The 16188-nt window shown below is 37.5% G+C and overlaps 1 protein-coding gene across 1 annotated transcript; it reads right to left on the minus strand.

Annotated features, from left to right (window-relative positions):
• CCDC196 (coiled-coil domain containing 196) lies at positions 1-13451 on the minus strand. Its single transcript, XM_070424073.1, is given in 11 exon segments — positions 1-204; positions 411-469; positions 7154-7181; positions 7184-7300; positions 7688-7747; positions 8279-8362; positions 8547-8624; positions 10760-10810; positions 11545-11641; positions 13144-13296; positions 13402-13451. Coding segments are annotated over 11 exon segments (981 nt in total).
• Between the last annotated feature and the right edge of the window lie 2737 nt (positions 13452-16188).

Below are 16188 nucleotides of genomic sequence, written 5' to 3' on the forward strand. Positions count from 1 at the left end.
CTAAAGCAAAGGTTTGAGAGATTTTAATGGACACAAATGGCTATGCTTAGTCTTTAAATCTGTCCAAGCAAATGGAGTGGAAGCCTTCGAAATCTTCAGAGATTCATCTGTCAGTGACCTCAGAAAAAAGAGCCTCCCTCCTACATCATCAAACTGACTTCCTTTAATTCCTTGTTCTGTGTAGGTCTTAGATCCCAGGACTCTCTGAAAGAGGAAGGAGGAAAACACACACACACACACACACACACACACACACACACACACACACAGCTAAAACATCAAATACCCTGGTACTCACTTTGCAAATCCCCTAAAAATATTAAATTAGAATGTACATTAACAAATGTATTCCAAAAATCTACAACTTTTCTAGATTTTAAAGTGATTTTGAAAATGAAAGTAGTTCTCACCACATTAGATTCATTTTTGCTCTTAGTTGCTCTGCCCATAGTTGTAGTGCCCACAGTACCTGAAGGGAAACATTAGGACAATGAGAGCTTTCTTTGAGGGAAAAAAAATAGTTTTAGTTTGTGTTGCAAGGCTATTAACATTCATCACAGTATTATATCATTGTATGACTATAAGATTGACTCTGGTATTAGCATTAATGTGGATTTTCTAATTGCTGTTTTAGAAAACAACTTTATTGCCCTGGCCAAGTGATTAAGTTGACTGAAGCATCATCCCATACAGCAAAAGGTTGCGGGTTTGATTCAGGTTCGATTCGATACCTAAATTTCGGTTTGGTCCTGTGTCAGGGCGCCTAAGGGAGGCAGTTGACCAATGTTTCTCACATCGATGTTTCTCTCTCTCTCTTTCTCTCTCCTCCCTTCTTTCCTCTCTTTATGGAAATCAATAAAAACATATCCATAGAGAGGATTTAAAACAATTAAAAAGAAACAACTTTATTAAGCAGTATTTTTAACGTTGGAGTGACAAGCCTTTTTTTGTTTGTTTGTTTTGTTTTTATTGAGAGCTCATGTCCCACAGGAAAAAAAATAATCATTGAATATTACATGCAAATAAGTGATTTTATTTGAGAGGCTACAAAATGTATTTCTAGTACAACTTTTAAATGAAGAAATGTGATTGTAATTCATATACATACAGTCACACCCTCAGATAACCCACAAAAATGGCCAACTGTGGATAATAAGAACAAATCAAAGATTAAGGTGGGGTAGGGAGGAGGAGGAGGAGGCACAGTCTGAGATAGAGCAGGAGAAGGGAGGCAATGAAAAGGGAAGAAAAAAAGGGGAGAGAGGGAGAATTGTAGGGTGCTAAATAGGCTTTGTAGTGAATCTGTCCTAGGTTAGTGTTGCCAGATTAAAATATAGGACACCCAGTTGAATATGGATTTCAATAAACACCACATAATTTTTATTATAAATGTATCCATGCAATATTTGGGACATTTATACTAAGAAATAATTGTTTATCTGTAATTCAGTTTTAACTGGGCAACCTCTTTCTATTTGCTAAATATGACAACCTTATCCTAGACATCCTGCTGCTCCCCTGAGTGTGGTGCAAAAAAGTTTGGAATCTATTGTCACTCATTGAAATAATCATAATATTAATAAAAGTGCCATTTACATTATTTAAACCTTTAAAATGTATATTTTGGAAAAAAGACTTATTCTCCTCCTGGAATTCTGTGGGGTTTTCTATGAAGTGAAAGAATGACCTAGTTTAGAAATTAGCTTCATAACCTACTAATACCATAAATCTGACATTGAGTTGCCTCAAAGCTTAAAAAGGCCTGTGTTTGAGAGCAATACTATTTATCAAGGACCCAGATGTAAGCTAGCTGTGGGTTTCCATCCTGCCTTTCAGCATTTTAGATTATTTTCCTTTCAGCAGCACCTGCTGGAGTGTATGTCAGCCATCAGGAAGAGTAATACTAAAGTGAAGTAAAGGTTAAAGCTGAGAAGAATGACTTGCTTTCTTTTAGAACAGAGGGAGTTATAGAATAAATAAGGTCTCAAGAGTATTCATTTCCCACCTCACTGTACTTTCCTCTGAATTTATAAATGTAGCAAAATATTCACATCTAACCTTCAGCTTCTCAAAAGAGTTCAAGAAAATGCTAAGAGTTTGGGGAGGGGGAGGGAGGAGGAGAGAAAACCAAGGCTGTCAGAATCAAATGCCTTATCACCACTTCTATTATTACTAAAGATAAACCTCTTCTTTAAACACTAGCAGGCATGATGAGAAATTCAGCTGAATTTACAGATTGTTTGGTGCCTGTGTTCTCTAAGATAGGTGACAAAGGCCAAGAACTGCTCTCTCAACTCTACTGAAGCCAAGGAAGGGCTGCCATATACCCTGGGTCAAATTGTAATTTTACTCTGGTGGGAAAGCAAATCCCTCCAAATGTGCCCCATCTCTGGAAAGACTAAAAGGAAAGACTTTACCTAGCTATAAAATGTTTTTCTCTTCTATAAGACTAGGTGATGCCGTGTGCTAAACAGATAAGACTGACAAGGTTAATACTACAACCTGGGCCTCAAGGGAATCTGAAAGTAGTGATTGCTTGAAGTGTAACCAAGTCAATAGTATTAACATAGGATTAAATTTTGCCAACCAAATAGGTCATATCACTGGGACTCAGCCAACCAGTACACAGGACAGTTGATGTTTGAGAAGGGATTCTTGGCAAGAGCAGTGAGAGAAGTGCTCTCTCTACTTGGAAATGCCTAGAACAATAAGTCCTGTACCTTGATTTACTGGGAGATGGGTCCAAAATTACATTCCACCCCTTCCTTAGGACAGATTTGTGAAATTCAATTCTTTTGGAACTAGAGGAAAAGAAAAATGACCCAGGAACACTGCTAAGTACTTAACCTTCAAGAAACCACCACACCTTGTGCAATTGCCTAACTGATTTTTAATTCAGTGCCCCGATCGCCTGATTTATCAACGGTAAAAAGCAACAGTGATAGATAGGGATTGTGGAGGAAGTGGGCAGTGACTATTTTTTGGAAAGGAGGGAGTAGAAAAATAGATAAGAATTGTGAAGCAGAATTCCAAGTTTAATACAGTCTAATCAAGGCTGCCAATGATACACCTCAGTACCACAGAGCATGGCAGTAAACATCAATAAGTTGTGGTGTGTGTGTGTGTGTGTGTGTGTGTGTGTGTGTGTTTCAATTGATATATTGTCCCAAGGGTAATAGAAGGCCAATCACTCCCACAGCATTTCCTGAATTACCTTGACTGTGGACTAGAAGCATGGATGTGATGGGTGCCACCTACTGGGCTAAATTCAGAATTACAAATCTGTCAACCTGTTTTACTGAACAAATTAATCTTAGGGAGTATGATTCTTCATTTGGAAGATTATACATTAAACTAGTGATAAGTTTGAATTCAAGTCATAGCCTGTAGAAATGGAAGAGTCATAAAAATCACATACTTTAATACTGCCATTGTATAGCATGTTCTAGGAGACGAACTTTGGATATGGAGTCAGAAGCCTGACTTCTCTGAACTAGTTTCTTGTTCTATAACCACTACCCGACAGAGTCATTGTGAGGGTTGATCAAAACCATATGCTTTCGCCCTGGTGGCTCAGTTGGTTGGAGCATAGTCCCATACACCAAAAGGACTTGAGTTTGATTCCTGATCAGGGCACATACCTAGGTTGCAGGTTTGATTTCTGGTCAAGGCACATATGGGAGACAACCAATTAATGTTTCTCTCATATAGATGCCTCTCTCTCTCTCTCTCTCTCTCTCTCTCTCTCTCTCTTTCCTTCTCCTTCTCCTTCTCTCTCTAAAATCGATAAACATGTTCTTGAGAGATGATTAAAAAAACCCACAGCCCACCATATGTTTTCAACATGCTCTATAATATTTTATGGTTATTTTAGATAAAGAAAAAACTGAAACTAAATGACCTGCTCAAGTTATTTAACTGATTAGCCTCAGAGTAAGGCCTTCAATTATACATGATTCTAAACATAGTGCTTTTTACACTAAATTACTATTTCCTAAAATTTGACAATGAGATGATTTTAGGTGGCAACTGAAATAAATCTGGGAGGTTTATTTAATGCTAAACACATTACTATAAGTCACAGTGGGAAAACTATCCCTTTTTAATTCTCTCAACCTTAATGGCATCAAGGAGAAAGTTTCAATATGTTGCTGGGTTTTCTTTAAAACTTTCTACATCTTGCTTGGTCAGCGTAGCTCAGTGATTGAGCGTCGACCTATGAACCAGGAGGTCATGGTTTGATTCCTGGTCAGGGCACATCTTGGGGTTGCGGGCTCGATCCCCACTGAGGGGAGTGCAGGAGGCAGCCGATCAATGATTCTCTCTCATCATTGATGTTTCTATCTCTCTCCCTCTCCCTCTTCCTTCCTCTCTAAAATAAATAAAAATATGTTTTAAAAAATAAAAACCAAAACTCTCTACATCTTGCTAATTTCATTTCCTAATAAAAATAAAACATGCCTCAACCTTCAACATCTTGTTAGAATATTAAAATTTTGTTTTCCATATACTTATTATTATATTTACTTTCTATTATAAATGACTGCTCTGGCTTTCATTTAAAATAATAATATAAATTTTATTTTCAAGTAATGTGTTTAAGAATTTAAACTCAATCTACGGAGAAAAATTAAATAAACAATAGTCCAAGGGGCATAGAAGTTGGGAAACACTGAGCACCACCAAATCACTTTCCTATTATATCACTGTTGGCAATAATCTTAAGATAATTACTTTAAAAATCCTTCTATAAAGGAAACTAATGTTTCTTTTGTTTACTTTGCAAAAATCAAACACAAGGTTATAAATAGGTCAACATAACCAAATTCTAAGACTTAGATTTCAGACCCATATGTGTGTATTAGAAAATTAAACTGGCCTATAATCCATGCTCAATGAATGCATATTCAATAAAACACAGTAGCAATGGGTCACTCGTGCCTGTGGCTACACTCATTTGCTGTAACAAAGCGGGTTGGTGTCCTATCACTTAATTCTCCAGATGCATAGGAGGAGAGATGACAAAAAGGATGCTGATCTGAGGGTTGTCCTAGTTCACAGCTCAAAGACTCAGAGTTTGAGGTGATGAAGTTGAATGGAATATTTCATTTATTACTAATTTTGGCTTGATTTGAATCTAGAACTCAAAGAATTTTGACCCCTTACTCCATGGATCCCTCAAGATGACCTTCAGATAATTTTAAATTAAGCAAAACAAGGATCTGTCCTCCTCAGAACCCTCTTTTCCTCTATCATTTTCATTAGTATCTTAATGACTTTATACTAGTTCTGGTTGTATTCCAGGTTCTTATTGGAGAAGAAAGCCTCAAGCTTTCTGTATCCAATTCTTTTTTTAAAAAATATATTTTATTGACTTTTTTACAGAGAGGAAGGGAGAGGGATAGAGAGTTAGAAACATCGATGAGAGAGAAACATTGACCAGCTGCCTCCTGCACACCCCTACTGGGGATGTGCCCGCAACCAAGGTACATGGCCTTGACCGGAATCGAACCTGGGACCCTTCAGTTCGCAGGCCGACGCTCTACCCACTAAGCCGAACTGGTTAGGGCTTAACTGTTGTTTCTGATAAGCATTGGATACAGAGCCCTAACCGGGTTTTGCTCAGTGGGTAGAGCGTCGGCCTGCGGACTGAAAGATCCCAGGTTCGATTCTGGGCAAGGGCATGTACCTAGGTTGCGGGCACATCCCCAGTAGGGATGTGCAGGAGGCAGCTGGTCGATGTTTCTCTCTCATTGATGTTTCTAACTCTCTACCCCTCTCCCTTCTTCTCTGTAAAAAATCAATAAAATATGTATATATAAAAAAACAATTAAAAGACAAGTATGAATGGAACACTGGCTGAAGGATAGATAGTCCATCCAGTCTTCTAGATTTTCTAAATTTGCATATGGATCAAGTCGGACTAACAGAGTGCTATATATCTGGACCAAATCATCTTGAGCTGATTCATCATTTTTTAAAACTTCAAATTAATAATTTCTTATCAGATTGTGCCAAGGAACAGATAGGAAATAGTCTAGGAAATTTAAATTGTGAATTCATTGTAGAGTAATTATTGAGGACACTAGCTACTATAATACACATAGTATCCTGTCCCCATGATAAGGACTTGGAAAGAAATTTCTCCTGGTCTCAGTGCCAATAAAAGCTATGGTTCTCCCGATCAATTGGTGATTGCTTATTTTGTGGACACCATAAGTCCATGTTTCTTTTTCTAGGAAATTCAGAATCATGTTTGAAGCCTGCCTCTACCAACTATATAGTACTTCCATTATGTATTTTCATGTATTCACCTGGCTTCGAATTATTTTCCCTTTGTGTTGATTTTCTAGTCCATTTATTTTGTCCTATCTATTTATTTTATCCTATGTGTTGTGTGTGATTTTGTAAACTGTTTAAGCCCTTTATGGAATACAACTGAGAAGAAATTAGAGATACATGTTACTGATACTGATAAAACATTATCATCCCTTCACTATGATTTCTCATTCTATGTGTCTTTTTTAAAATACAGAGTTCAGATTCATAGATCCCTGAAAATTTAAGAACTCTTTTCTCTTGCCACTCTGAAAACATTCCTTTATTTTCTTCCTTTTGGTAAACTATTTGATTTGCTCTAATGATGCCATAAATTCTTTGAGGCGGGGGGCGGAGGGGGCGGGGGGGGGCGGGATGGGGAGGATGCTGAAACTCCCAGAGGAATATCTGAATTGGTGAAACTCACAGCCATTGTCTGATGTCTATCTCTTTGGCCCTCTGTTTTGAAGTAGCAGAGTCTATTCCAACTAGATTCATGAGATAAAGCTACTTTAATTTCTAGGAGAGGGGAGGGGAATGGGGAGGAAACTAGTTTATCAAATGCCAACTATGTATTAACTACATATGCTAAGTATATAATGTATTAGTTCTTACAAAAGAAAATTTCACTTCCTCCAGAGAAATCCTTACCTTGGTATGAGAGCTTCTGAGTAATAATAATAATGATGATGATAGTGATAAAAATGTATTATAACACTACTAACATTTAACTTACTATGTGCCAGACATTATGTTGATCCCTCTACAAGTAGTGGGATCTCTAATGTAAAACAAAACAAAACCTCAAACTATGTATCTATAAAACTTTGCCTACCTTCTTGGGGCCCAGGAAGATTTAAAAAAATGCTTGCTTTGGCTCAAAATTCTGATGTAAGTATAGTGATAATTTCAGACCATTGGCCTTCTGGTAGTTCTTCAAGGCTTCAATTCTGAGCTCAATCACTTTTCCATTAAAGTCATTCTACAAAGAGAACATTTTTCAAAACTATTCGTACACTACTGGCTTCTCTAAAACCACTATTACCTGAATCCTTTTTACTCAGAAGTTTAAAAATGATCCTATCACGCTTAGTTTTTTAAAGTTGGGAAGAAAGTGTGATTTTTTTTTTTTCTGTTTCAAATAGAACAAACTCAAGACCATAGGGAAAAATGCTATTTATCCCCAAGTTACTCAAGGTGAAGCTGGAGACAGTTCTCTCCAGATGTCTCCCCATGAAACATTCATTTCTTTTAGCAGGACAGTTGGTAATTGAGATAAAGGGATCAGGCTTAACATTATGAAACTAAAAGCCTTTATACTGTATGAATGAAACTGTACCCCGAGTCTAGCCTTGGAAGACATTAATACCTGAAGGTTGTTGGCTTGTTCCTGGTACCTCACCCATTCTATTTTCCTCTGTTGCTTTTCCTGGTGGAAGAAAGAGCCTCTGGGTGACAAAGTAAATTGAGATCAGAAATCAGTTTTCTCAATATGCCACAAAGACTTTAGAGTAAAATTATCGTGTCATAGATTCACTAACAAATTGGTTTCAACTGCACAGTCCTTTTAATTGGTCTCACCCTACAATTCACTCTCCAAAAGTTAAAATCTAAGTGAACAGGATAATTTTCTATGAATGAATTGGCTGAGAGAAGATTAGATACAAGCATAATACCAAAATAAATGTTCAAAAACAGATTAACAGGTGCTTTGATGTCACATAGCTATTGTGAAACTGTCGTTGTTGGCACAGCTTCTCCCACTTTGCCCTCACTAACATGATTTCCCAGAACTGCAGTGTCACTCTGACTCAAATATAACGTCAAAAGGGAATCAGATCTCCTATAAATGTTTGCATCAATTCAGAAGCACATTATAGTAGAGGCATATTACTGCTGCATTAATAGTATCGACTCTGTCAGCTCTAAAAGCCAGTGCCATTCAGAAAATGTGTACTACCTTCCTAATCTCCCTCACTTTCTCTGCATATGATATCTCCAATTCACTCTTGATCTTCCTAGGTGATAAGGGGGTTTCAGGAGCCTGGGGTGAAAGAAGAGAGCTAAAAAAATAGGAGGCCCCAGGAAAAAAGCACAAGGTCTTAGCAGACAATAAGTCCAGTATATCCTAAAGGCCCAGATCTTACCTATCTGCCTATCCAAAATAGCCCTGATTGTCAACTGCTATTTCCAGTTGTGCAGTATCAAATACCAAGAAGTCTACTTGCCTTTCCATCCTGCAAGTTTGCTTTGTTTTTAATCTGTGGTGCTTTTTGTTGATCACTGATTTCTTCTGTGTTGAATGTCTGCAGAGAGACATATTGGAAAAGCTTTAAATTAGCAAGAATGAGTAAGGGAAGTGGAAATCCAACATGAGTTAAAGCTTTTGGTTCCTGCCAGTCAGCAATCTCTCAGGGCCCTACATGAAAAGTGAACTACCAAAGGGGGTTCAGAATGGAACAAGCCCTTCCATTGGTCCCTGGAGTGTATCTTATAATAATAATAACTATTAATTGAACCTTTATTATATACCAATCACTAGTATAAACTACTTATTTACTTACACTACTCTACTACATTAAAAACATTCTCATTCAATCCTTATAGGACTACTTTTATTTCCATTTTACAGATGAAAAAACTGAGACTTGGAGAGGTGAAGTCATTTTTGGGGCTCACACAGCTAGGAAAATACAGAGCTGGAATCTGAACCAGATTTATCAGATTCTGAAGCCTGGGTTCTTAACCATTAGGCAGGCTGCTCCTCTCTCTCCATTCTCACTGTCTAAAAGTATGGGTAAGGAAAGTCAATCACAATCGAAGTCATTTGGACATCCCTTATAAAAAGTCTCTTAGGAAATCTGGAGAAGCTGGATTTTGATAGAGGCTATTTCCTGTCACAAAGACTCAAGAACTCAGGAACTAAAACTTCTCACAATTCATAGAACTGATTTGTAGTTGCCACTGAGAAGTAGGGGATCTCAGTATAAGATGCAAGGCTTGATGGTATCCTGATTATTTGTGGAAAGGTGAGGTTAAAAAATCTCTCAGAGCCCTGGTTGATTGGCTCAGTAGACAGAGTGTTGGCCCCCAAACTGAAGGGTCCTGGGTTCACTTCTGGTCAAGGGCACATACATTGGTTGCAGGTTCGATCCCTGGTCCCCTGTGGGTGTGGGAGGCAACCAATCAATGTGTCTCTATCACATCAATGTTTCTTTCTCTCTTTCCCTTCCAATCTCTCTAAAAATCAATGGGAAAATATCCTCGGGTGAGGATTAACAAAAAACAAACAAACAAACAAAAAAGCAATCAGAAATCACACGACACACCTGTTTTTATCACAAGACACAATCTGCTCTTCTAGTCACATAGTCTGTGGAAAAGCATTCAGATACCAAGGACTTAGTCCACAAAAGAATTTCTACCTGTCTGGTTTTCCAGCAAAAGGCCCTACTATTGTTATTTTTTTATTTTTTTTAATATATTTTATTGATTTTTTACAGAGAGGAAGGGAGAGAGATAGAGAGTCAGAAACATCGATGAGAGAGAAACATCGATCAGCTGCCTCCTGCACATCTCCGACTGGAGATGTGCCCGCAACCCAAGTACATGCCCTTGACCGGAATCGAACCTGGGACCTTTCAGTCCGCAGGCCGACGCTCTATCCACTGAGCCAAACCGGTCTCGGCACTATTGTTATCTTAAACAATGCAACAATTGCTGCAAAATTATAGGGGAATTAGAATTAGGTATTCATTCATTCATTCATGCCATTTAAATTTATTGATTGTCTACTGTTCCAAGCATTGTGGTATGTGCTAGGCATTCAGAGATAACTAAAGCAATCAAGATACTGGAGGAGCTCTTATTCCAAGAGCCAAAGAGACAAGAAACAAGTAAAATAATAATTTAAAAAAATGATGATAAGCTTATATCATAAAAAGTGTTATGAAAGACATGAACAGGGTTGCACAATAGATTGTAGGGGGGTTGCCATATTTTAGATAAAGTAAACAAGAAGGGCCTCCCTGAGGAGGTGACATTTAAACAGAGACCTGAAGGATGAGAATGATCCAACCATAAGAAAATACCATTACAGGCCAGGGCTAAAGCAAGAACAAAAGCCTTGAGATAGGAAAAGTCTTAGCATGTTTGAGAAACCACAATGAGGGAGGGAAGGACTTCTATGAGAGGAGACTAGAGAGGCAGACCAGAGCCAGATATGCCACAATAAGAGGTGTCTGTGAAGGGTCATAAGAAGAGTGATATGATTTGATTGTTTTAAAAATATCACTTTGGCTGCTAGACAAAGAATGAATTAGAATGAGGCATGAGTGGAAGCAGGGACATGAAGAAAATGAGGATATGGACCAGAGGAAGGGAAGTGTATTTGCATTATGGTCTGTAAGACAATACTTTCAAGAGATACTTAGAGGCACACCTTGTTCCATAGCATCTCCATTTCTTTCCGTAGCATCTTGTTTTTCCTTTCCTGTTTTTGGGGAAGAGTTGAGGGGTGGGGTGGGGGGGTGGGGAGAACCAAACAAACAGAAACATGTGTCTGTTCCCATCATTAAAGTGAAATTCGAAGAAATTATTAAGTAATAAGGGGAAAGGAGTACAGAGACATAGTCAACCACAGAGGAAAGCAACAATGAGCCTAGCCCCAAATCCAGGAACATGAGAGATGAGTTTGATGATGAGTATGATAAAAAATAATAAAAATTTTGAATGACTTTCATTATGGTAATTGTGGTATGATATTAATAGAAATGGGTTCCTTACACTGATAATACTTAAGGTGTATGATCATATGGAAATTTCTTTGGGGCTTAAACCACTAATTTCTATTTTTTAAGATCTTTTACATTGTTGATTTTAAAAAATCTTTTAAAACTTTCAGAACAAACTTTTTATTTGATTTTATTTTGGTAGGAATTTTCTATCCCTTCTGAAATGGGAAGGGTTAATATGCTTGTATTCATTGACTACTAGATAAGAAGTTTTTACAAAGTTAAAGTGATAGAATATTTGCTAGCTATTAGTCCTTGTTTTCCCCAGCATTTTATCTGACTTCCTTTGGATCATCCTGGACTTTCTCGATCAAGGATGTATAAATGTTAGAGCATCAGGTACTAGAGATGAACCCTCTGTCTTTCCTTCCACAGCAATGGAATCGATCTCTGATCAGGAGGCCATTCCCTAGAGTGCCCATCAACCTCTTACTAGATTCTGCTTCATGTCCTCTGCTTCCTTAATGATCTCCAGGGCTGAGGACTCTTCACTCCCCTTCCCTGCCATGATCTGTCTCATAATCTGCAGACTAGAAGGAGGAGAGAGACATCATAAAACATAATACTTCTTAAAGAATAATATTCATATTTTGCAACCAGTCAGAAAGTACTCTACCAAGGGAGTGAGGTGGGGGCTGAAATCATGGGAGTTATGAAAGTCCTTCTGGATATAGCAGGTCTTAGTAGGAAGACTCCATTCCTAATTGACATTTGCCTTAGCTGTGTGCTCTATAATAAATTCTGTGTTCTATAATGCTCAAAACGTAGGTCTTCAACAGCCAGTGAGGCTCTTCCCCACTCTATCAGAAGAATGTTTGATATATGACTTTTGGGGTAGAAGGGGCACTTTTGCTCCTTTGAAGGAAGTCAAAGAACCTGTTGTCTTCAGGATAAATCCAAGAATTATTCCCTACCCTGTCTCTGTACATCTCCCCCACCTTGCTTTTCCATATAAAGAAATTTGAGTTAGTTGGGGAAACCACTTATATCCTTATGGTAGCCCCCAGGGAATCAAGCCGTGAAGAAGTTTCTAACAAAATCTGAATCAATAGCAAGTCTTTGTGAGAGAAGGTATCCTTTAATGGTATTAATAATGTTTATATTGCCATAACCAGGTTGGCTCAGTGGATAGAGCGTCGACCTGTAGACTGAAAGGTCCCAGGTTTGATTCCAGTCAAGGGCATGTACATTGGTTGTGGGCACATCCTCAGTAGGAGGTGTGCAGGAGGCAACTGATTGATGTTTCTCTCTCATCGATGTTCCTAACTCTCTATCCCTCTCCCTTTCTCTCTGTAAAAAAAAAAAAAAAAAAAAAAAAAAAAAAAATCAATAAAATATATTTAAAAAAATAATAATGTTTATATTGTACTTTTTCCTTTCTAATTATAAGCAGAGAAGCAAGACTTTGTTTTTTTCTTGCCCCAAGAGAAGTCTGAATTTCTGGGTTTGTTTGACCACAACTTTCTACCTGGCACTTATTCTCCAAAATTCTGAGCTCCCTGAGATGCTTATGATAAGGGTAGAGAATGAAGGTAAACCCATTAAGGTGAGATTGCCCAACATTAGACAGGAAATAGAGAGTTGGTGGGTCTCAAGAACAGTGAGTATCTTGGTGAAGCAATAAGACCTAACTGCCTAGTATGCTTAAAAAGATTGCCATTCCACTGCTTGGCATGGGAAGAGCAGAGTCATCTATCCTAAAGTGATTCCACAAACACGAATAAGGCGCTATTAGTGTGACCATGATAAACTGAAGATATTAAAGGCCCTTATCTTTTCTTGGGTAGATACACCAGGGAAAAGAGTAATAACTGTAACTCCATGAGATGAGGGCTGAGTCATATTTAATTTTACTAAAAGAGAAAAAAGGATTCCTTGCCATTCTGATTTTATGGTTACAAATTTTTTTTTTACCTACTTTAGCTGAATGTCTAAACCTTTTTTTTAACGTGTAAATAATAATTGTTAATCTTATGAATTAACCTTCTCCAGGCTTTCTACCATTAGGAAACCCTGAGTAGGGAGCCATTACCTTCTTTGTTTTTCCTCCAAGTTAGACATTAACTTTTGGAATAAGGGGTTGTTCTTATCTTCAAGCGGTGTTAGCAGCTCTAGAAGTTCCAGTTTTCTTAGTTTTAAGTCCTCATTCAATTCCTTCAAGAAGTTGCAATCTATTTTAGAACTTCTGTGGGAAGAGACACCATAGTATCTGCATTTAGTCTGGGTTAATAGAAACTCTCTTTTTCCCTACTGGACAATTATCACTTAGCATCTTTGGTCAAAGACTCACCTTGTTTTGGGGGATAAGTGAGAACCTGGAGAGTCTGAACTACTTGTCATCTTGAAGGGAAACTTCTATTTTAAGGATAAAAAGGTTTTCTTGAAAATATGTGCCTTCTTGTTCCATTCAGTTGTCATCATTTTTGTGCTGCTGTTCTTGAAACTCCTGTTGCATTGGACTGGTTTTAGCTGCAGCTTGAGGTCACAATGGTCCCAAGACCACAGAATCAACAGGTCTTTTAAGTAACTCCAACATCAATGACAGTTTGTTGACTAAAAATACTATTAACTACATCTGGTAAGTTCTTGCCTTAGCTTTAGCTAATGCCAAAAAGTTTTATTCTGAAGTTTTTGATTAAATCATATAGTCATAGAACATCTATATTATGGAATTCCTAATGTGGTAGAAAATGGCAGCCTATCAAAAATAACTCATCAACACCATCTTCCATGGCAGTTAACCTCCATGGAATCCCTACTATCTGTAGGGCACAGTCCTGGATTCTGAGGGTGAAGAAAAGATAAAGACAAAGCATCTATCTACCTTCTGGGGGATCCTAGGAGGAAGAGAGGCCTCTAGGAGACATTTTCTAAAAATAGAGGCCAAACTGGCAAATATTAGGTACAGATGTAATATTGAGTAGTAGTATATACTTGGCAAATGTAACTATTTTCCTATTTTTAAAACTTGAAATATCTCAATGGGAAGGTGGATTAATATTGGACATGTAGCAAGAGGATATAATTTGTGAAAGATCCATACTGTCAGTATGTCCTTCCTTAGCCAGGTTTTTTCCTGAGAGGCTGTAATTCTAGACTTAACTCCAGAATCTGATTCTGCCTCCATTTTTCTTTCCTTATCAGAACCACATTTCTCCTGGACCCTAAGATTTTCTGTCTTTATTTATGTCACTTAATGAGCAGAAGATAACCCAAAGAGTTATATATTTATTTCTTCATGCCCTTTAGACACAGTTTTAGGACAGTAATTTTAGTGATGTTCTCAAGTGTGAATTAGGTTATGTCATTTTCAAGTATTAACTGAACATTTCCAAGCATTTTCTAGGGGCAGTCTTCAAATTAACTTAAACCCTTTGTCTTTCAGGAAACCTTAAAAGCAGAGTATTGCAGTAAAATAACACAAGATTGGACCCTTGAACCAGGAGATTACTGTTGGGTTCCCGCTCAGGGCACAAGCCCAGGTTGTGGGCTCTATCCCCAGTAGGGGGCGTGCAGGAGGTAGCTGATCAATGATTCTCATCATGGACGTTTCTATCCCTTGAGCCATCTCCCTTCTTCTCTCTGAAATCAATAAAAACATATCTCTATATCTCTATATCTGTCTCTATATCTATATCTACCTATATCTATCTATATTTATTTATTTAAAATAACACAAGTTTTAGTTTGCCAGGTTTTGGTTTGAATCTCACTTTCACTCTGAGCCCTGAGCTGTAAGTTACTAACTTCTCTAAGTCTCAGTTACTACTTTAATGAAAATGAGAATGGTAAATAAAAACGTTTATTATGAGAAGGAAATGTAGTATTAAGTAATGTTCCTGATTCATGTTGGATGTTTACATTTTAGTGCATTTTGAGTTTTTTTGTGTGTCAAATACAAAAAAAAGCTGATTTATATGACACTAACAAAGCTTAAGCTTTAGAGCCCTTCATTTTAACAGAACTCTACCAAAGGCCCTTTATCTCATTTTGAATTCGTAATTTTGTATTCTTTTTTGGAAAGAGAGCTCTCTCCAAATTATATACACTTCAGGGTCCCACAAAACCTGGATCTGCTCCTGATTAGATATGATACATATATCTCTCCTAAGTATATTTTACTAGTACATCAACACTTCTCATTAGGCAGTCTCTATAAATACTTTTTCTAAAGCATATATATGTCACTTGTAAGTTTTGTATGATAGCTAGTGTAATATGACATTAAATTAGAACAGCCATATCAGGTAAAGCATAATATAATTCACTTGGTTACCCTAGGAGTTCCCATGAAAAGTTTGGATCGAATAAGGGTAAGCCAACTCCCACACGGTCAAAAGAAGGAACTAAGTGGACTAATTATTATTATGATTAGCTTTTTAGACTGTAGATGTGGTGTGGAAGCAAACAGTAGAGGACAAAAAATGACATTGATCACTAAAGTGTGACCTCTTTAATTTTCATGCTGTGACATTTGGTTGGCAGAAATATGTTAGAATTTTAAAACATTTAATAGGCAGGCAGCATCCCAACTCACCTTCCTTTCTGTCCTTGCTTGTGAATGATTGAAAGTGGAAGAACACTTGCTATTCTGATGTGCTCTTTGCTGTAGCCAATCAGCTCCTTTTATTTCCTAACATTCTGATGGCCACTTCTTCAACGTAGAATATGACTTACAAAAAGAGTGACTTTTGATAATATATACAGACTTTAAGATATTTAAAAAAGTATTAACAGGGGATCATTGATACATTACATTAACTCTGGGACACATGTAGGGAGGGTGAAGCTATAGTTGTCCATTACAAGTAGAAAGAAGGGAAGTTAAACACCAGTTTTTCCTGAAGTAAAATGGTAGGTCGTCTATTAATTGAGAAAGCATAGTAAGAAACTTTGAAAGAGTAATGACCTGAGGTTTGGAATAGCACCTGCGCTATTGGTGGCAAAGGAAGCCAACCAAACAAGAGTGAAAGGATTGCCAAGTAGTGTTAAAGGTCAAGGTGAGTTTGGGAACTGCAGATTTGTCATGGCATGAATCAGCAGTTATACAATTTCTCCAGCAGTGCTTGGCAAACTA

The sequence above is a fragment of the Myotis yumanensis genome, unplaced genomic scaffold (assembly GCF_028538775.1).
Source record: "Myotis yumanensis isolate MYYU_CA2020_CCGP unplaced genomic scaffold, mMyoYum1.0.hap1 SCAF_1, whole genome shotgun sequence".
NCBI classification, from domain to species: Eukaryota; Metazoa; Chordata; class Mammalia; order Chiroptera; family Vespertilionidae; genus Myotis; species Myotis yumanensis.